We start from the raw sequence: 23,705 nt of genomic DNA, 5'->3' as shown, positions 1-23,705 counted from the left end.
TTGGCTTATCGGCTGCAGTGGACGTGGATGCAGATGGAACAGTGCGCGCAGTCAAATACGGCGCATTTCTGCACACTAATATCTTGTTTTGCCAACATGTTTTGATAGATTGCTCGTATTGCCACCCTTACTGGCAAATGTTTTGTTGCACTTGTGGCAACGTGCGTTGTATTATATATCCATACTTTAGAACGCTTCGCAGTTCGCTCTATCCGCCATCACGACTGAGTGCATGCAGAGGCAAAGCTGTCTGTGTGCAGCGCGCTGCCTTCAGCACGGGCGTCGGGGACAGCCAATACTATCCACCTGCAGAACCCCAGATCCCCGCAGGCTGAGGATCCTCAGCCTGCGGATCCTCAGCCTGCGGGGATCTGGGGTTCTGCAGGTGGAAGCATCTCGGGACAGCACTAAGGAGGAACACTAAGGAGTACCCGTATGTGTAGCGACTCGCGAGGAGTGTGTGTAATAATGATGACTCGCTGCGGCTCGCTTCTCGTGCAGAGACAGAGAAAGGAGAGATCGTTGGCAACTTTTAAATAATAATAATAATTTCTCTAGAGTATCGATAGCAGTACCGATGACGTCGGAGCTTATAAATACTCCGGTATTTTCTAATATAGTACCGGTTCCCGTTTAAAACCGGGGTCCGGGGGTCATCCCTAGTTATAAGACATTGATATCAGGAGCTATCTGAACTATTTAGTTTAATGGGACGTTTCGTTTTGAACAGTAAGCTAACGCGAGCTATCATGCACTACTAGACTTACTGGAGCATTTGTTGATAGCTATCAGTAGCTAGCCGGCTGGCAGGCTCACCGAGGTCCCAGTGTCCCACTAGTAGAGACTAGTGTTTACAACAGCCACGGGTGCGGGAGGGAGGAGGAGCAGCAGACGCCGCAGCTCTCTCCGTGTGTCTGAGTCAGTTCAGTTCGGCTCACTATAGGAGGTCGAACGCGTCGAAAATATGAAGCAATACTAACTTTACTTTTCTTCATAGCTAAATCAGACAGTCAGCCAGTCTATCAGAGTGAGTGCTCAGTCGATTGTTCCCGCTGATCATACCTGCTGAGTGCTCACTGCTCAGCTCGCGTGAGTGACGTGATCACACGACTTGGATAATTTAGGAGTGAAATGCGAATGCAAGGCTTGAAAGCACTACTCGCAAGCCCGCCCCCAGATAATATTTACCAATCGCAACGGCCAATTAAAGGGGCAATTCGCGACGATATCATCGCAGTGTACAGCCCTGTATATATATAAAAAAAGTGTTTAACAAGGTGCTAGTATAGGGATATTTGGTCACGGTGCTGTTATAGTCAACCAATTGGAGCCATGTTGATTATTCCTTCCATAGGAAAATATATTTAAATGTATTTGTATTTTATTTCGTTTTAGTTTTTTTTGTCATTACAAATGTGTGTGTTTATGGTTGAAAATGTTAGAGATAAATAAAGATCAAATCAAATCTAACTGAATAAGTTATCCCTCTCCTAACAAGAAAGAAAAACGTAGTTTAGCTTTAAACTATATAATGTCATTGCGTCCAGAGATTCCACCTTTGATAACTAAAATAATGACACTTGACTAGTAATGAAACATGTCCCTTAGATCGTGCTGTCCTCCTGGTCGATATTGATAACTGCTGCTAAAATAAAATAAAATAAGTCCCGAGTCGAGACTCTGTGCTGCTGTTCCCAACTAATCCCAATAGTATGCAGCTGCAGAGCCGCAGAGCCAGGGGCGCTTTCAGGTCCGGTCACAGGCCTGCTCAACATACGCCCCCAACCCAACGGCTAAATTGCCAATGGCTGAATTGGAGTATTGCACAGTGCAATACTCCAATTCAGCCATTGGCAATTCAGCCATTGTGTGGGGGGCGCTGTTGAGCGGGCCTGTAACCGGACCTGAAAGCGCCCCTGGCTCTGCGGCTCTGCAGCTGCATGCTATTCGCAAATCCAGCATGAGCCAGCTCCCGCTGCAGCTGTCGTTATCAGAACACTACACACATATCATAATGTTTACAGCAAACTGTAGTTGATCACCAGGTATGTTTTATTAACGTAGAATAATTCATATATATATATGCGCGCACCGACAGTCGGCTAATTGACATTTCCTGTGAAGAAAATAAAATCCTGGCCGTCCCGTTTGCGTCCCAAAAAAGATTTCTGTTCGTCCCAAATCAATATTTGATCGTCCCCGGGACGACGGGACATCGTTAGTCTCGAGCCCTGCCAACACCATGTCACCACCACCATGTCACCAACACCACGTCACCAACACCATGTCACCAACACCACGTCACCAACACCACGTCACCAACACCACGTCACCAACACCATGTCACCAACACCATGTCACCAACACCACGTCACCAACACCATGTCACCAACACCACGTCACCAACACCACGTCACCAACACCATGTCACCATGTCACCAACACCATGTCACCAACACCATGTCACCATGTCACCAACACCATGTCACCATGTCACCAACACCATGTCACCAACACCATGTCACCAACACCACGTCACCAACACCATGTCACCAACACCATGTCACCAACACCACGTCACCAACACCATGTCACCATGTCACCAACACCATGTCACCATGTCACCAACACCATGTCACCAACACCACGTCACCAACACCATGTCACCAACACCACGTCACCAACACCACGTCACCAACACCACGTCACCAACACCATGTCACCAACACCATGTCACCAACACCATGTCACCATGTCACCAACACCATGTCACCAACACCATGTCACCATGTCACCAACACCATGTCACCAACACCATGTCACCATGTCACCAACACCATGTCACCATGTCACCAACACCATGTCACCATGTCACCAACACCATGTCACCGTCACCATGTCACCAACACCATGTCACCAACACCATGTCACCAACACCATGTCACCATGTCACCAACACCATGTCACCAACACCATGTCACCAACACCATGTCACCAACACCATGTCACCAACACCATGTCACCATGTCACCAACACCATGTCACCAACACCATGTCACCAACACCATGTCACCAACACCATGTCACCAACACCATGTCACCATGTCACCAACACCATGTCACCATGTCACCAACACCACGTCACCAACACCATGTCACCACGTCACGAACACCATGTCACCATGTCACCAACACCATGTCACCAACACCACATCACCAACACCACGTCACCAACACCACGTCACCAACACCATGTCACCAACACCATGTCACCATGTCACCAACACCATGTCACCAACACCATGTCACCAACACCATGTCACCATGTCACCAACACCATGTCACCAACACCATGTCACCAACACCATGTCACCAACACCATGTCACCATGTCACCAACACCATGTCACCAACACCATGTCACCATGTCACCAACACCATGTCACCATGTCACCAACACCATGTCACCAACACCATGTCACCAACACCATGTCACCAACACCATGTCACCAACACCATGTCACCAACACCATGTCATAGGGCTGGGCGATATGGCCTAAATATGATATCACGATATTTTCTGACCTTTCGGCGATACACGATACACATCACGATGTTTTTCTTTTTTACCCCAAACAATTCATTATGAGGCTTACCAAGACAGTATTTGAGTTTGCAAGCTAACATTAAAGACAAAATAAAATACCCATGCATTTAGCATTTTTATATTAGATTTAGATTATTAGATTATATATTGCATATGAGCTATTATATGATTTAGATATGAAATATGATGAATTGAAAATGGGGGACCCTGATGTAAACAAGACTAAAGTCTTTCTCTGGTCTGCATCCCCTTAACAATTGTATGTATTGAGCTGTACTGTACCCATTCTGCAATATGTTAAAGTTTTAAATCAATCAATCAATAAATAGCATTTAAATTTTTTTATGAAACTACTGTATATATGTATGTCTCTAAATGTTTTGATGAATTGAAAATGGAGGACCCTTATGTAAAAAAGCCGAAAGTCTTTTTCTGGTCTTCATCCTCCTGTACTGTATTGTACCCATTCTGCAACCTTTTAATACAGTTTTCATTCATTCATTCTGACGGAAACATAATCATTTTGATTGACAGTCGAGTCTGCCAATGACGTCACACCGCTTGCACCCGCCCTGCTGTTCTTAGCACCAATCGGCAAGCGTTATTAGTTTTTGACTTCCTGAATGTCCCGTGTGCTGAACATCAACAAAGCTACTAACGTTAGCTCCCCGCGGCCGTCGAGTAGGAGACCAGTGCTTCACAGGATGACTAAATGAGGCATAATGATTTTACTACAACGAATGTTATAATAAAAGCCTTTCCATACATCTGTCTGATTGAAAACTTTATTAACAGACCGCGGAATGGGCATATCTCAGCACAGGCTGAGATATGAACGAGTAACGTGTGGACAGATTGACGCGACACAATCCTCTTGGGCAAAACATCACGATATCCACGATACGTTGAAAAAGTGTATCGTTAATGAACTGTACCCGATATTTATATAATATCGTCATATCGCCCAGCCCTACCATGTCACCATGTCACCAACACCATGTCACCAACACCATGTCACCAACACCATGTCACCATGTCACCAACACCATGTCACCAACACCATGTAACCATGTCACCAACACCATGTCACCAACACCATGTCACCAACACCATGTCACCGTCACCATCACCATGTCACCAACACCATGTCACCAACACCATGTCACCAACACCACGTCACCAACACCATGTCACCAACACCATGTCACCAACACCATGTCACCACGTCACCAATAGGGATGGGTATCGTTAGGATTTTATCGATACTACTACTCCTATCGATACTGCTTAACGGTTCGGTACTTTATCGATACTCTTATCGGTTCTTTTTGATAATTTTTTTATGATTTTTATATTTGCAGTTGAGAGCATTGGTCATCTCCCTACAGTAAAGATTAGAAATGATTGAATTATTGTAAATGTGTGTGGAGTGGTGGGAATAGCTGCTTCAATAATAACTTATAACAACAACAGACAAGTTAGACAACTATGTATACAAAAAAAACGATATACACTGAATGATTAGTTGTTACCTAAAGTCCTTGGACTCCACTGTAGAGAACGGGTGCAGGCCTTTGACAACAAACTTTGTCACAGCCCTGTGACACTCGTTCACCCTATCCTCTGTCATCTTTCCTCTAGCTGCTAGGGAGAAAGGACTTTGGGTGGTGGAGGTAGAGGGAAGATGTGTGGTGGGCTCACTGGCCTGGGACACATTGGTGGCTGACCTCAGCTTGACGATCTATAAAAAGTTTTTAGATTGTAGTATTTGTAGCTAAACAATTATTTTGTTTATTAGCCTATTTGTAATAATTCGTTATTAGCCTAGGAAACTCCGTATCTTGGCTTACCGGCTGCAGTGGACGTGGATGCAGATGGACCACTGCGCGCAAGGCAGTCGAATACGGCGCATTTCTGCACACTAATATAGTGTTTTGCAAACAAATGTTTTGATAGATTGCTCGTATTGCCACCCTTACTGGTAAATGTTTTGTTGCACTTGTGAACGCTTCGCTCTATCCGCCATCACGACTCAGTCCATGCAGAGCTGTCTGTGTCTGTGTGCAGCGCGCGTCGGCACGGAGACAGCGCTGAGATGCTTCCAGCTGCAGCACATCAGGTGTGCGGGGCTTGTATGTGCGGGGCTTGTAAGCGCTGCTGTCTGACGTGCTGCAGCTGCATACTATTGACAGCGCTTTCATTAAGGAGTACCCGTATGTATGTGTAGCGCGACTCGCGAGGAGTGTGTGTAATAATGACTCGCTGCTTCTCGTGCAGAGACAGAGAGAGGAGAGATCGTTCGCAACTTTTAAATAATAATAATAATAATAATAATAATTTCTCTAGAGTATCGATAGCAGTACCGAGGACGTCGGAGCTTATAAATACTCCGGTATTTTCTAATATAGTACCGGTTCCCGTTTAAAACCGGGGTCCGGGGGGCATCCCTAGTCACCAACACCATGTCACCAACACCATGTCACCAACACCATGTCACCAACACCACGTCACCAACACCATGTCACCAACACCATGTCACCAACACCATGTCACCACGTCACCAACACCATGTCACCAACACCACGTCACCAACACCACGTCACCAACACCATGTCACCAACACCATGTCACCAACACCATGTCACCAACACCATGTCACCATGTCACCAACACCATGTCACCAACACCATGTCACCATGTCACCAACACCATGTCACCAACACCATGTCACCATGTCACCAACACCATGTCACCGTCACCATGTCACCAACACCATGTCACCAACACCATGTCACCATGTCACCAACACCATGTCACCATGTCACCAACACCATGTCACCAACACCATGTCACCATGTCACCAACACCATGTCACCGTCACCATGTCACCAACACCATGTCACCACCAGAGCATGTGGAGCGGGTGGATTTTGAAGTGAGCGTGGAGTGGGTTTTAAAATGGGTCAGAGTGACTCCGGACAGGGCTGTACGCTAAGCTTTTTCACTAGGGGCACACTTGCCCCTAAATGAGAAATTTAGGGGCAAAGAATATTTTTTAGGGGCACATTTTTAAATAACTATTTTACCATTATAGTAGGGCTGGGCGATATGGCCTCTAAATGATATCGCGATATTTTGACATTTCCTCTAAAGCACTTAAAAATGCTTGATTGAACCCTTTGATGCATACAGTCACGCCAATATGATGATTATAATAAGTCCCTGCAACATATGTTTGCATTATTAAACCATGAAGATGCTTTAAAAATAATTTAATGAAAATGTACTAAGAGTAGTCTACTGACACACTAATAAAAAAAAATATTTACATCTAAGACAATTTATATAAAAACTCTTGGGTGCCTTTTACACAGTACTGTGTTTTCTATCCACTTTAGCCAAACACACACACACACATATCTATATATATATATATATATATATATATATATATATATATATATATATATATATATATTTATACATATATATATATATATACACACACACTACTGTGAGAAAATAATAATCACACAGACTTAATGATTTTAGAATATTTCAGATAATGAAATTAAATGTTTATATCATCAACTATCCAGTTAGTATTTATACTGTGTGTAACATTTGGCTACTTTAAATCATTGAATGGAGAGAGAGAGAGAGAGAGAGAGAGAGAGAGAGACCCTTCGGGTTTTGATCGTCTAAGCTGCCGTAGGTGATGACGTCACACTCGAATGTAAACAGGAAGAGATGGAGACACACGGAGATGGGAATTGAATGATATACAGAAACGAATAACCAATAAATATGAAGTTATGTTTAAACTTCTGTTGTCAAGCGTTGTCAATATAACCCACCCCCTTTCCTCACGAATGGAACTAGTCTTGTGGAGTCCGCTTTGACCGTTTTCCAGGGTTAGCAGAGATCGCTAGTTAGCTTAGCATAATCCTAATGGAGACCTTGGTTAGAAGCTACCGTTAGCTCATTGCTCGTGTCAATTAAATTGCATGTTATTAAAGGTCCGCGCTGGTCTGTCTAATGAAATTACAACCGCAACATTATATTGCACTGTACAGCCCTGGTTGTAGGCTAATGTTTTACTACAATTTGTATGGATTAATTTAGGAGTGAAATGCGAATGAAGGGTTGAAATCATCACTCGCAAGCTTGCCCCCAGATATTATTTTAAACTCGCACGGACCAAATTAGGGGGCAATTTGCGATCATATCATCGCAGTGTACAGGCCTGCCGGAGCGAGAGCTGTCCTCCGCTCCGAGCCGCTCAGTGCACACGATCACGGGTACACACAGTGGTTTAAACTGATGTAATATACATGTAGTACAATGCCAAAGCAATAGGTGGCGATGTAGTTCAAACATGAAGGCCATTTTCAACCAATCAGAAGGGTTGAACGCGGTTTTTTCTGCTGAGCGGGCATATCTGAGTGGAGCGCGGAGCACTTGATGGGCAAATGAAGGTGAGCGCTGAGCGAGTGTAGAACGGCGTGGGGGGGGGGGGGGGGGTCAACACGAGCGAATGAGAGCGGAACTAAAGCCGCCCAGAGCGAAGAGCTGATTTCTCGGCCGCTCTGCGCCGCTCACATGCTCTGGTCCCCACCAGCCAACACCACATCACACGTTTTTTTTACCTAGATGTGGCACCGGTGGATCTCACGTGAATCGGTACTCTGTAGTGCCGACGTGATTCGGTCGATACCCTTAAAGGTACCGGATTCGGTACCCATCCCTAGTGACAGCCCATATAAGGGCCACCGAACGTTAAGAGGTTTTAACCGTTAAAGTACATGTTTGCATATACCAGGTATATTTCCTCTGCATTTTATTTAGAAGCAGTGGGCTGCCACTGTCTGTTACCCGGAGACCAACTCCAGTTCTAATACCAGTACCTTGGTCAAGAGGGTAATGACAGGAGTATGGACCTAGCATGGATGTCTTTTATGGTGTGGGAGGAACCCGGAGTCTCAAGAGGAAACCCACACAAACACAGAGAGAACATGTCAACTTTACATGTGGACCAGGCCTAAGGCTCTAACCTGACCAAGCCTTTAGTTTGTACATGTGGACCAGGCCTAAGGCTCTAACCTGACCAAGCCTTTAGTTTGTACATGTGGACCAGGCCTAAGGCTCTAACCTGACCAAGCCTTTAGTTTGTACATGTGGACCAGGCCTAAGGCTCTAACCAGTACTGTATTTGCAAATCTGGTATGTCATAAATGTATAGATGTGGGCTGCCGCGTTATTGATTTTTTCCTTACCGCACAAATGAGTGAAGCCATTCAAACCTCTGCGGTAACCGCAATACCTTTTTATTTTTTTTATGTAATGTTAAAATAATTGGTTCCTAAATAAACTTTTCGAATGCATTTATTTCTGTAGTAGTCTATTCTTTATAGCCTCTAGTCTAACGTTAAATGTCTATCTTTATTCCAGTGTTGTCATTAAAGAGGATGACTTTGCAGCAGGAATATTGGTTGAAAACAGCTGGCTGTTCAGCCTGTTCTTGAAACTGCTGGTCGCGACTTGCGGTAGCTAACGTTAACCAAACGCTTGGTTCAATAACCAACTAGGAATGGATTTACTGTCCTATCTATCTGCATAACAGATAAGAACGTCATGGAATCGTTTGTTCAACCCAGTGGCCAGCGAATTAACACCAGCTAAAGCAACTGCGCTCAGCACACACACACACAATATGGCATATCTACTGCTCCAGAACAGAACCAGAACTGACCTGTCCTCGCTAACCGTGACCACTCCGTCTTCTTTCGGGATCAAAAGATTCAAAACGGCAGCATTTACGGCATCCGAATGCCCTTCGATTGGGTTTCACTACAAGATCCATGTTTTTAGCAGATTCAAAGCGAAAAACTTTCCGTAGCAGCAAAACAAGTTCTGGGGTTCAATCAGAATGTTAACTGCGCAACTGCGAGTGGAAACTTTCGAACACATGGCGTGAAGAAAATAGGCTATACACAACTATAATTATTATTATTATTATAAAAAATAAAATAAAAAACAGCCGTTGATGCGGTAATCAGCTTGACTCTGCGGTGGGCGTGACGTGATGGCGATATCGCGATAATGCGGTAACCGCGGCAGCCCTGTCTATCTGTATGTCATGTATGTTATATATGTCCTGATGAATTGAAAATGGGGGACCCTGATGTAAACACAAGACGAAAGTCTTTCTCTGGTCTGCATCCCCTTAACAATTGTGTGTATTGAGCTGTACTGTATTGTACCCATTCTGCAATCTGTTAATAAAGTTTTCAATCAATCAATCAATCAACCTGACCAAGCCTTTAGTTTTGAGGCCTCTAGGACCCACAGCTGTAAAAAGCCATGCAATTAGCCAAGGTAAATTAGGGCTTAAACCAGGCAAATAAAACTCTGCTCTGATCCAACGGGAGGGGACTGTTATCTGGCCAAGCATGAGACGATGCAGAGTGAGTGAGTGAGTGAGTGAGTGAGTGAGTGAGTGAGTGAGTGAGTGAGTGAGTGAGTGAGTGAGTGAGTAAATGCAGTGTTTCCCCTAGGATTTCTTTCAGGGGGGGTGGTAGGCCCCCCAGGCCAGAACTACTAGTGTTGTCGCGGGGCGCGCGTGCCATGGATACGTGGTGTCAACTGTCAACAGTGTCGTCATAGATGCGCGCAGTAAAGTTTAAATATCAACATTATCTGGCCATCCTCAGTAAATATCAAACTTTCCAAAGACCAGAGTTGGGACGGGCACACGGGCACACACAGAAAGGGAGAATGGCTTATATGAACTATCCAGTTCTCATATATCAACTTATACTATCCAGTTCGTTTTTATATAATTTAGCTAGCTCGCCAACGTTACGGTCATTAAAGCTAACTTAATTTTTTTTTTAAATAAATATATATATTTTTTTATATAATATTTGTTTTTATTATTCAAATTTTTTCAGGGGGGGCGGGGGGTTCCGTTGGCGGGGCGGGCTGCCAAGGCAATGGTAGGGGAAACACTGGAATGTGTGTGTGTGTGTGTGCATGTGTGTGTGCACATGTGCATGTGTGTGTGTATGTATGTGCGTATCTGTGTGTGAGTGAGTGTGAGTGTGTGTGTGTGTGTGTGTGTGTGTGTGTGTGCGCGTGTGTGTGTGCATGTGTGCACATGTGCATGTGTGGTGCGTGTATGTGTGTGAGTGAGTGAATCTGTGTGTGAGTGAGTGAGTGTGTCCGTGTGTGTGTGCGTGTATGTGCGTGTGTGTGTGCGTGTATGTGCATGTGTGTATGTGTGTGAGTGAGTGAATCCGTGTGTGTGAGTGAGTGTGTGCGTGTGTGCGTGTATGTGCGTGTGTGTGCGTGTGTGTGTGTTGCCCAGTGTTGTGCTAGTTACTGAAAAATAGTAACTCAGTTACTTTACTAGTTACTTCATTTCAAAGTAACTTCGTTACTGTACTAGTTACTTACACCCAAAAGTAATGAGTTACTGTGAAAAGTAACTATTTAGTTATTTAAAAAAAAATAAAAAAAATAAATTGCTCAAGTCCCATGCCCCATATACTCAAAATCGGTTGATCAACTTGACAGTTTCCATTCACATCACCGAACTCTGCTAAGCAATGTGGTCTAGAGCGTTTCATTATATATTCCCTCCCCGCTGTATGTATATTTCTCTCCCACCCACCCACCCCCTCCTAATGTACAGTCCCCTCCCCATCATATGTATATACTCTGTCAGGATCTAGGGGTAACAGTACTGTATATTTGAATACCGCTTATGTCACAAATGTATCAGTACTAAATACCTATATGTCCCTATGCCATAAATGTCATGTATGTTGTGTATGTCATAAATGTCTATATGAATTGAAAATGGGGGACCCTGATGGAAACAAGACAAACGTCTTTCTCAGGTCTGCATCCCCTTAACAATTGTATGTATTGAGCCGTACTGTATTGTACCCATTCTGCAATCTGTTAAATAAAGTTTTCATTCATTCATTCATTCATTCATCCATTCATTAATTCATTCATAACCATCTTGCAGCGTTGTTATCAAAGCATTGCAACGTTAGAATAGTTAGGATATCAATTGTGCATGAAAGGACTATATTTATATTGTTTGATTAGTATTATGAGATTCCCTGGCAGATTTCGTACAGTCCAAATCCGTTGATCTTGAGTTTCAGTGAACACATTGCACTCACCGTCACCAGTCTGCGGTGGTCGAGATGTAACGTTAGTCCAGTTGACTCCAGCAGCCCTTCAAACATGTTCTTTATCTCGTTTCCATGTTGTATATTAATTATCTCTAAAGTAGTTGCTAAATGGTTTGTTAGTTCGTTATTATTACTGCGTTCTTATTATGTAGATTCATAGCGAGCGTCCTCTTGTTGTTTACTGTAGAGAGCGCCTATTTCTTTCAGAACGTCAGTGGCCAATCAGAAGTGCGAAAACAGAATGAGGCTACGGAAAGAAATAATAATAATAATAATACTTCGTTTTATATAGCGCCTTTCAGTCTACAGTAAACAAAACAAACGCAGGCGAAATAAGGACGCTCGCTATGAATCTACATAAAAAGAACGCAGTAACGAACTAACAAACCATTCAGTAACGTAAGTAGCGTTACTGAATTTCAAAAGTAATGCGTTAGAGTACTAGTTGCGGCAAAAAGTAACTTCGTTTCTGTAACGCGTTACTTTGTAACGCGTTAGTCCCAACACTGGTGTTGCCCAGTCAGTTTCAGTCATCGTCCCCCTGCTCATTATTTCCTTCCCCTAATGTATCTATAAAGAGATCAATCAATACCTCTCAGAGACACGCCCCTCAACCAATCCCTGAGTAGCTGATGTAAGCAAGCGCGTTGCATGGCCTCCATGGAGCCAATCAACTGCTTTCCTTGCGGTCAAAACAGCGGGGAGAGAGGAAAATAAAACTGTGTGTGAGTTTGTTTAAGCTAATATGTCATGTACTATTTCTGACAATGTGACTGCGGGTTTTATGGAAAATGGTTGTGATAGAGACCTGGAACTGGCCTTGCAGGGAAAGAACAGAAACTAGCTGAGCGAGTTGAGTTGTCGGGATGGTTGAAGTGAATAAATGGGCTGCCTTCTTCACTGACATAAATACACGCCACGCAAGTCCTGACACTGTCAATCGGTTTTTTTTATTAATTTTCTTGTAAAGTCTTGATAGAATACATCTTTGGAGACAAATATCTAGTTCTCGATTGTTCTCTATGTTTTTTTTCAATACAATTATTTGATATATATTTTATATTTATATATTATAGTGGTATAACTCATGTATACCTTGATCTGACTAAACTGAAGCATATATATTCCGATAGCCCAGGTTGCCCAGGTTGTCCTGAAAAGAAAGATCACTTCATTTTACAATACAGGATTGAGGATTTAGATGCATTATTACACAATTAAACCAGGCAAACCTAATATCACAAAACAGCAGAGACCTTAAAGCCCCTTTAAAGCCCCTTTAAAATGAGGTCTGCCTTCTACAGTATTGCCTGACTCTGAATTATATAACTCCTGTATTATAAGTACATATGAGTGAAGATACATCTTCCTAATGTAATTTCTTAATACATCTTCCTAATGTAATTTCTTAATAACAATTAACAACTCCCAGGATTCATAATCTATTATTAAACAGTATTACACCTCATGACTAGAGATGTTCCGATACCATTTTTTCCTTTCCGATCCGATTCCGATACCTAAGCTTTGGGTATCGGCCGATACCGATACTTATCCGATACCAGTGCATACATAAAAAAAAAAAAAAACGATATTATATAAATTTTTTATAAATATAATTTTTTTTTTTTTTAACAAATACTGTTTTATATATACTGTTTTTTAGTCATAACTAGAAAGTAATGGTATTTATTCAACAACAGGTGATTGTATAGATTTGTATTAGTATCATTAATCAATGAGTATGGGGCTTCAGCACTGCAGATATACCCTACTCCAATGATCCACACGGACATTATACGTTGCTGCACTCGCTACCCACTGGCTCTGCAGATATACCCTACTCAGTCTGTCTACAAGGCTCCGTTCAGTAGCAGTCGGATCTGTTTTGATTTTTGCACAATAAATATTCAACATTCTCTTTTGAGACTCCGCCTCAGACTCTTATCATTTGGCACTAAAAGCTAAACATTGTCGCCGATATGGCTGTCCGCAACATGTCATTAATTGTGTACGCGACGTGCAATTGTGCAATGACAACGTTACCGTTAGCTAGCATGAGCTACCGGTATATGGGAAGACCATAGAAGACTGTAACGTTACTGGTGACATTGTGATTTAACTTGGAATACTCCTTTGCCAACTTGCTGTACTTTGCTTGCAGGTCTGCAGCCATTATTGCTGGATTATATGAATAGCCCCAACTTTAGCCAAGGTAATTTCAATGTTAAAGCTAGCTTTCGGTTAGACGTTCAATGCTAATAACACCAGCCACCAAGCGAACCCATGAGCTCGCCGTCAACACCGCTCTGTCGGGACGATGACATTTAAGAAAGTATCTGCTGTTAAAATGACAAATGGCATTGACACTTTAATCGATTAAGCACACGTTTGTTTTATAATGCTTACTCAACAGACCACAGTGTTGTTGATAAATTACGTCATATGGTATCGGAGCGCAGCATTAGAGGGTACTCGCCGATACCGATACCAGCATTTTAGCCAGTATCGGCGGCTTTTCCGATACCAGTATCGGTATCGGAACAACTCTACTCATGACCTCAGCCGATTTGCAGGTGCTGTCTGTATCTGGGAAGATTTGAGAGGCGATTAGAGATGTGGATACAGGATACTATACTGTATGTGGATAGATGACACGTGGATAGGAAGGAAAGGGGTGATTTCCGTAATGATGCGGGCAATTGGGTGGAACATTCACAAGGCCTGCTATAATATCACCAAGGACCTCATTCAAAAGTGCACACAGAGAATTAAACCGAATCATTGGCAGCAATAAAAGTTAATCATTAAAGCGGCCTGTTAAAACTCTGTGCAGTTACAGATTGTGTGAGGCGATGGCGGGAGACATAGCCTGCAGCTCTGTCGATAGAAAATAAAATATAGACTCTGCGTGGAAGGCTCCGAGTGTCCTCATTTCCTGTAGGTTATTATCAGGGACATTCACCCAAGACCCCAAGTGGGCGTTTCCCTGCTAAGATCATGGTCAGCTTTTTGCCCGGTTTTCACTCCAAAACAAATAGACAGTGGTGGAAGAAGTACACAGTTCCTTTATTTAAGTCAAAGTGAAAATACCCAGATAAATTAGCACTCTGGTAAAAGTAAAAGTCCTCTATTAAAATTCTACTTAAATGAAAGTAGAGAAGTATTTGCTATTGAATGTACTTAAGTAAAGGTATGCATTCTACATGATGTTTGTGTATTCTAGTGCTTCGGAGCATTCAATACTTGAACCATTGACCTCTAAAGGTTGTGTTAAAGTGGTATGTGGTCCAGTTATGCTGCTCTGATTACGTCCTCTTGAAGTTGACAGGCTTCAAATGTGAAGGTATATAATCTTCATAAATCTTTGCCATGTTTTCTATGCAAAATCTTTTTTTTCAAAGTAACTAGTAACTGATGGGTTCAGATAAATGTAGTGGAGTAAAAAGTAAAATGTTCCTTTGAAATGTAGTGGAGTAAAAGTATAAAGTTCCCTAAAATTTAAATACTCATGTAAAGTACAAGTAGCTCGAAATTGTACTCAAGTACAGTACTTGAGTAAAAAATACTTAGTTACTTTCCACCACTGCAAAATTGATGATTAATTTTCCGCGGTGCTTGGTGGCAAAGACATTTTGACGGTAGTCATCTGTAGAGAGAGCCATTATTCCAAAATGACGCCGGTAAGCTACCTGTCAATTGGTGTCGCCAGGATGTTTTAAAATAGTGTGTCGTAGCCCCTTTAGGGGGATTCTGGGGCATTGTTCCCCCAAAAAGATTCTGAAGACTTTAGTATAAATCTATGCACTTTAAAGGAACATGCCAACATTTTGGGAAATTATCTTACAATCTTCTCAAGAGAGAGACAAGAAGATAGATACCAGTTTCCTCTCTGTACATTCAGTATAAATCTATCTGGCTGCAGGTTAGCCTAGCTTAGCACAATGAGTGCTGGTTAGCCTAGGCATTGTCCAAGGAACACCTCTCCCGAAGGCTAACCGGCACTGTCCGCTTCCATTCATTGTGCTAAGCTAGGCTAACGTGCAGCCAGATAGCTTTCTACTGAACGCACAGAGAGGAAACTGGTATCTAACTTCTTGTCTCTCTCTCTGGAGAAGACGATAAGCTAATTTCCCCAAATGTTGGTGTGTTCCTTTAAGAGCAACAATAATCAATTAGGAAACAATGTATATCACCTATATGAAAATTGGACTAGAATCCAACACTTGTTTCTTTCAGTGTTCTCACTCATTACTCAAATTAATCCAAACAATAAGCCATAATCTAAAAGTTAGACATGGCATGATAGTGAAAAATTGTGAATTAGAGCATTACACCGGTTCCTGACAGGCAGCGAGCGAGCGAACTGGAGACGAAATCAAGCGCGACACTGTCCTGATATGAGGCGGCGCGTGTCCGAGTGTGTATGTGTGTGTTACCTGGAAGCACACGGGGGCAAAGCAGCCTGCGATTCTCGACCAATAAAAAGTGTTTAGGGGCGGGACTCTGCCGCGTAATCGCTCAACTAGAGACACAGCGAGCGAATATTTGAGGGGGGAACGACATCGCCGCTCAGTTCGCTGTCGCTCGCGGCAGGTCAGGAGAGTCTGATTGAAACGAATACATTTGAATCATTTTCGCAATCACGCTCGCTCGCGTCGCTGCCTGTCAGGAAGGGGTGTTAGAGAAGCTGTTGCTTAATGTGAGTGACTGACAGTGCCGGTGCAGTGCTCATGGGACGCGGTAGCATGCTGTTCCACCTCCTTTCTGAGCAGAAGCATGCACACGGACGGATGTGCACGCGCACACAAGAATGCGTTCAACTCAACTTGTGCGCTAAGTACCCACCTGGCTACCTTACTTTGCATAACAATAGCACTGAAGTGTCTCTCACTGGGTGCTGCCTTGTTCCTCTTTATAGTGGTCTTTCTACCGTTTGTTTCGTCTACTCTCATTCTAATCTAGTCATTTCCTATACAAACATGTTTCCTACTATTTATGCACATAATAATCATGCTTTCAGTACTGTATTGTTTGCACTTTACGGTTACATTTGCACTCTGGTTACAGTAGATGACAAACTTATTTTCGCTGTACTGTACTGACAAACAATACATTTGTATTTAATCTAATAAGAAAGGCAATTGAAATTTCTTTATATATTGAGGGCTACATCCTGTGCGCACGTGAGGTAACATTTATGCGCATGCGCCCGGGAGCGTGTGTGCACGTGACGTAGGGGTGGGCGATATATCGAGTATACTCGATGTATCGCGGATTGTTCTACCCGAGATGTAGTACTGTACTATATCGCGAACATTGAGTATTAGTTTATATGGCGCCGCCCGCGGCCGAGAGACACTCGCAGTGCTTTCCTCGAGAAGGGACGGCGGAGCTATAGGCTAACGTTAGTGTACTTGTCCCGAGTGTAGCAGGCACGGCGGAGCTATAGGCTAACGTTAGTGTACTGGTCCCGAGTGTAGCAGGGACGGCGGAGCTATAGGCTAACGTTAGTGTACTGGTCCTGAGTGTAGCAGGCACGGCGGAGCTATAGGCTAACGTTAGTGTACTGGTCCCGAGTGTAGCAGGGACGGCGGAGCTATAGGCTAACGTTAGTGTACTGGTCCCGAGTGTAGCAGGCACGGCGGAGCTATAGGCTAACGTTAGTGTACTGGTCCTGAGTGTAGCAGGCACGGCGGAGCTATAGGCTAACGTTAGTGTACTGGTCCCGAGTGTAGCAGGCACGGCGGAGCTATAGGCTAACGTTAGTGTAGTGGTCCCGAGTGTAGCAGGCACGGCGGAGCTATAGGCTAACGTTAGTGTACTGGTCCCGAGTGTAGCAGGCACGGCGGAGCTATAGGCTAACGTTAGTGTACTGGTCCCGAGTGTAGCAGGCACGGCGGAGCTATAGGCTAACGTTAGTGTACTGGTCCCGAGTGTAGCAGGGACGGCGGAGCTATAGGCTAACGTTAGTGTACTGGTCCCGAGTGTAGCAGGGACGGCGGAAAAGCGGTCAAAGCGGACTCCACAACACTAGTTCCATTCTTGAGGAAAGGGGGTAGGTTATATTGACAACGCTTGACAACAGAAGTTTAAACATAACTTCATATTTATTGGTTATTCGTTTCTGTATATCATCCACTTTCCATCTCCGTGTGTTAGACTCTTCCTGTTTACATTCGAGTGTGACGTCATCACCTACGGCAGCTTAGATGATCAAAACGCGAACCTAGAACATATATATATACATATATGCGTGTGTGTGTGTTTGGCTAAAGTGGATAGAAAACACAGTACTGTGCAAAAAAAAGGCACCCAAGAGTTTTTATATAAATGGTCTTAGATGTAAATATTTTTTTTTATTAGTGTGTCAGTAGACTACTCTTAGTAAATTTTCATTAAATATTTTTTAAAGCATCTTCATGGTTTAATAATGCAAACATATGTTGCAGGGACTTATTATAATCATCATATTGGCGTGACTGTATGCATCAAAGGGTTAAATCAAGCATTTTTAAGTGATGCATTTTTAAGTGCTTTAGAGAAAATGTCAAAATATCGCGATACATATCGTGTATCGCGATATGGCCAAAAAATATCGCGATATCATTTAGAGGCCATATCGCCCAGCCCTAACGTGACATCATTAAAACACAGTGCAACCCCTTATGAAATCACCACTGCACCACTGGTGACTGATAAGACAGTACTGTGGGAAGTAGGGGTGCTATGTGTGCTGCAGCACCCACTAGTGGCAGTGGGACGGTACAACTTTAAAGACAATATTATGGGAAATGGATTTTGCCTAGTCTTAGTATGGATTTGTCAGGCTGAAGGTAATTTAGACGCTGGGGGAAAATGACATAAACACGGTAGCCCTTGGCGTTTAGCCAGGGTTTGAAGTCTTCATATTAACAAGCCTAAACAAGCTGTTCATAATGATTTCGCTTGATGATGTCACAATGGGGACACACGCAGTGGATTAGCTTTGATTAATGATTTAGCCGTGCTTTTTGCAGCCAGGAACACTACCGACTGGACTTTTTTTCTTTTATTTTTCTTTTTTTTTACTTTTGGGCGTGGGTTAGCCAGGCAGGGGAAATAATTAGTTTGAAATATATGGTGGGTGTCAATGTCATGATAAACACAAAGGAAGAAAGAGGTGCTGGGAAATAAATAATTAACACACAAGTGATGTCATCAGAGGACACTGAATCCTTGTGTTGTGTTAATTACAGCTCAATGAAATGATGTAGATGAAAAAATTGCAATCCTTTATTGCAATCATCATCTCTATTTTTTCATCTACACCGTTTCATTGAGCTGTAATTAACACAACACACAGGATTAAATATCCCCAATGACATCACTGGTGGTGGCCATCTTCAAACCCATTAACCGTTAATAAATGTTAAACTAAATGAATGTGTGCAAAACAGCTTAGAGCCTTGGAATATGTGTGATTATGTGCCAAATAAATCTGCATTGTTTTTCTGTGAAGTGTCCCTTTAAAAAGGGGCAGATCACTGTTTTGCTGATATAGCCGAGTTGTAACTGGTGTAGTTAATTCTCAGTTTGTGTTGATGTGCATTATGTTACCATGTCATCTATGCCAATTCTACCTCAGCCTTTATTATATGGTCATTCATGTAACTTGAACCTTTAGATACTGTTTTATAGTGTTTTATATGCTGGTGGCTACTACATACAGTTTGTGTAAATAATGTTAGTTATTACATTAAAGGGAACGCGCCAACATTATGGGAGATGCGCTTACCGTCTTCTCCAGAGTCAGACAAGAAGATAGATCCACAAATGAATGGACACGAGCCCATCTTAAAACTCTGAGAGAGGTGTTTTTGTCCGACATTAATTTGTACTAAGCAAGGCTAGCTTGCAGCCAGATAGCCGTCTACTGAACGCATAGAGGTGGAAATGGGTATCTATCTTCTTGTCTGACTCTGAAGAAGACATGTGCCATAATGTTGGCGTGTTCCTTTAAACTTCCTATAAAGCAAATCAAATCAAATCAAATCAAATCAAATCAAATGTATTTGTAAAGCCTGAAATCACAAGGTAATGTCCCCATGGGCCGGACAAGTCTTCTTTAAACAAGTCAATAAGAAACAGCACAATAAATCAAGAACAAAAACCCACCATGAAATCCAAAATAAATGTAAAATAAATAAATGCAACACTCCCAGACATACCCCAGCGAAGGTAAGGGAAAAACTCACTAAAAACCTAGCAATAGGAAGAAAGCACCACAGGCGACGTGGAGGAGCTTTATTGCCACGTGATGTTGTTGGAATTTGTTTTCAATACGGCTGTTTAACACTTTAACTGCCGGAAGACGCTTTTTTAGGCGTCCTTCCCCGGCATGCTCAAGTTGCCGAAGACGCCGTAACTCGTCTTTGATATCAATATTTCAAAAATCTGTGATCGGAATCATATTTCCTTTCCGGGGGCCCTGAGACACAAGTGTGATCTCCTCTGAATTCTCTAGCGGTTCAAGACCGCCATCTGGTGGCCGATCGGCATATCGAAAAAACGGATGTTACCTTTAACCCGGTAGGACTCACTCCATATGTGGTCCGGGCACTCGCTAGTGTTAGAGAGACTCAGGCTGAGGTTAGACTAGTGTATTCCTGGCGTTTTTTTATACGTTTTTGACGACGTATCATGTCCTATCTACACAGAAACGCGTTTTTTGGCGTTTTTTTGTGGATACGGCTGAAACGCAAAATTGTGTTTGCGTTTGGAGATACGCAAAAAAAACGCCAGGAATACAGCGTGTAGTCAGCACGGAGCAGTTGTTGCGAAAACGCCCATGCGCAGTAGATACCATCTGCGTGCCCTTCCTGTGTACAGTGTGTGTGTGTTTGGGACAGAGCTCCGTGTGTTGTCAAGTTATTGTTATAAGGACCCCAGTCCAAGCTACAACAGTCTGCATTCCCTTAACAATTGTTTGTATTGAGCCGTATTGTATTGTACCCATATGCAATATGTTAAATAAAGTTTACATCCATTCATTCTGCTGGCATTACCGATTGCATGAGCTGGCTAACGTGAGCTATCAGGATTCAGACCCTGTTAGCTCAGAGTTCCTCTTTCAACTTAACAAGCATTAAACAAAATGGCCCAGTCATCTATTCACCTTTGTTTAATACACACAGCGTTGTCTCTAATGTTATCTAACTACTGATAGCTCGCGATATCATCAGTTTTGATGCTGGCTAAGTAGCGTGAGCTAACAATGCTACAATGCTACCGATCGTTTTTTAGCCTAAACTATCCGCTCTTGGTGGTCACTTGTGTTGATGTTAGTTTTGTTTCATCAACAAATGACAGGCAGAACACACAGTGAATGTATCCGTTTTGTTTATTGCACTTTTATTAGGCTTTGCTGAAAAAAGAATTGCTGCATTGAGCAAGATGGTGGCGCGGCATAGGCGCCTGCCTTGTTGACATTTTCTTTGCTGGAGCTTCCAGGAAGTGTATTGGCACATTCGTTCTGATTGGTTGAAATTGCCTTCATGTTTGCCACCTACTGCCACCTACTGCTTTGGCAGTGTACTACATCAGTGTGCTTGGCTGACAAAAACGAAAAAAAAACGAAAGTGTGACTCGAGGCTCATGACGTCGCGGCGATACGCGGCGATGCGTATAAGAAAACAATACGAAGATGATACGAAAGGTGTAACCTCAGCCTCAGTCTTCACACAGTGAACATCGATCGCTGCAAATAACTCGAAAAAACAACATGATTTGGACGTATATATTATTATACAACCTGGAAATGGACCGGATATTTCTATATCCCATAATAGGAAAATGTCTGTTCCACGCTCATCGCCCAACGGCGCGAGGAAGATACGGTAAGATTCAGCGTTATTTTTCAATGTGTACGATACTAACTGCTATGATGAACATTTGACCCACATTAGATGAATGGTATAACGCTGCCCACGGAATTATAAACGCCCCCTCGGCCATCCGGTCAACATCAGATTACGTGTAGTAACTTCCAGAAGTCCGTCCAGTTGGATTTTTTTATATCGCGCCGATTGCTATCAAACTGTATTTGATCATCAATATAATGCATTTGGGGCTATAAATCAACGTTCTGGAGAAAGCTGCAGAAAGAGATGAAAACATACTTATACTTTAGATCATATTTTAGTATGAATATGTGAATGAAAAAGTTTAACGTTCATACACCCTGAACAATACATATAGGACATTGAATGGGCCCTAATAATGGCAATTTAGCAATAGAATTTAAAAAGTTATAGCCCTGCAAAGAAGGGGAACTTCTACATAGAGCTGGCAACCTATGGTATATCATGAATTTAGCCTTAGGCAATCAAAGTGTTAAGAACCATTTGTTCAATAAAAGCATGTTGGAAATAATGTATTGCATTTATTTTATTCAGTGGGCACTAAAACGGTTTATTTCAACATGTGTTTATTCATCGCAAGTCACATCGTCACATATCGTCCTGATATGGTGCAGCTAAAACCTTGGACCACTCAAGAATTGATGACCATGGTCAGAAAATCCCTCCAAAATACCCCCATTAAGACACCGTGCAGAATACCTTAGACAAATCCATGCTGCTGTGGTTTGGTATCAAAGATTTGCATTAATCTGCGATTGGATGATGAGCACTTATGTTCTAAAATCTCTGAAATCTGAAATCCCCCCCATTATTTTCAATATATCTAGGCAAGCATATCCTCAGAATGAGCCATCATGTCTCTAGTTTGTGGTTAGTTTCACAAGGCTTATCCTAGAGGTCACAATAGGCCATTGTATACAGTGAGGTCAAGTTAAGCAATAAAAAAATAAGATAATAATAAATAAATAAAATGGTCTCACTTACATTTGAATAACTATGGGGACTATCATCACACTCACACATGAATACGGCTGGGCTCATTGGATCCACGAGAGTTTCAGATGTCCAAAACATACCTATAGTTCATGCAATTCCAAGACTGTTTTAGGGACCACAGTATGGCGAAATAGGCAAATACACCATTTGTACTTCATGCAAGAAGCCTGCATAGTTTTGCCCCAAACTGCATGTGGATTAAAGTAATAATGTGTGCCTATCTGTAAAGGCTATTCATATAGAACCCATTTTCATTCAGATATCTTTAGGTACAAAGTCAAAGAATCCATTTGAGAATGGTTATGCAAGCACACGCACACACACAATATACAACCAGTCTGATACCAATGGATTCCTCTGGTTGTCTAGTTTCATAAAAAAATAAAGAAAGAAAAGTAATCAATTGACGGGTCCTTTTGGATTATTATGGGCCAAAAAAATACTAGGAAAAAAACAGGACATGACCTCGGTGTCCTCAATTGTAGTTAACGTTGCGTGTGTATAGTGTATACCTGGCTGAGAGTGAGAGACAACACTGTAGATAGATAGATTAAAAACAACAGGAGGTGTATGGCCGGCCAGGGGCCCCGGGAGCACTTCTGTGGACCAGACGCGCAACAACCAAACAGTCGCTCGTTCGCTAAACAAAATCAATCGAGTTTACGAGCCGCGGCTGGCCACCGGTTTACCTTGTTGCCTTCCTGACGAAGTAGGAGTGCGCGAAGTCCAAGTGGTCGTCCAGCCACGCTTCCATCCTTTCGCTTTCGGGGTAATAATAACAGTCCTCCTCCATACTAGCGACGAGACTGTCCCCCCAATGTGTCAAGTGTGTTGACAGCTGCACTGGAATAAATAACAAGCGGTGGGTCGGGAGGGACAGAGACGAGCGGGCGCTTCCTACATGGTGAACATGTGTGGACTCAGACTAGACTTGTGCCGCCGGAGAGCGCAATTGTTTGTGAACGCAGCAACATCGCTCTCTCGCTCTCTC

At 42.8% G+C, this 23,705-nt stretch overlaps 1 protein-coding gene across 1 annotated transcript in view; it reads right to left on the bottom strand.

The window, feature by feature from the left end:
- pde5ab (phosphodiesterase 5A, cGMP-specific, b) overlaps positions 1 to 23,468 on the bottom strand; it is a gene marked incomplete at its 5' end in the record, with an annotated part of 195,044 nt that extends 171,576 nt beyond the window's left edge. Inside the window, one exon of the mRNA XM_084320619.1 lies at positions 23,404 to 23,468. Within this exon, the coding sequence (XP_084176745.1) occupies positions 23,404 to 23,468 (65 nt within the window). The remainder of the gene's footprint in view (positions 1 to 23,403) is intronic.
- Positions 23,469 to 23,705: the final 237 nt, after the last annotated feature.

This window comes from Notolepis coatsorum (assembly GCF_963971535.1).
Source record: "Notolepis coatsorum genome assembly, chromosome: 1".
In the NCBI taxonomy this organism is placed as follows: domain Eukaryota; kingdom Metazoa; phylum Chordata; class Actinopteri; order Aulopiformes; family Paralepididae; genus Notolepis; species Notolepis coatsorum.
Note: the sequence above shows the minus strand (reverse complement) of the source record. Positions and strands in the feature narration are given on the sequence as shown.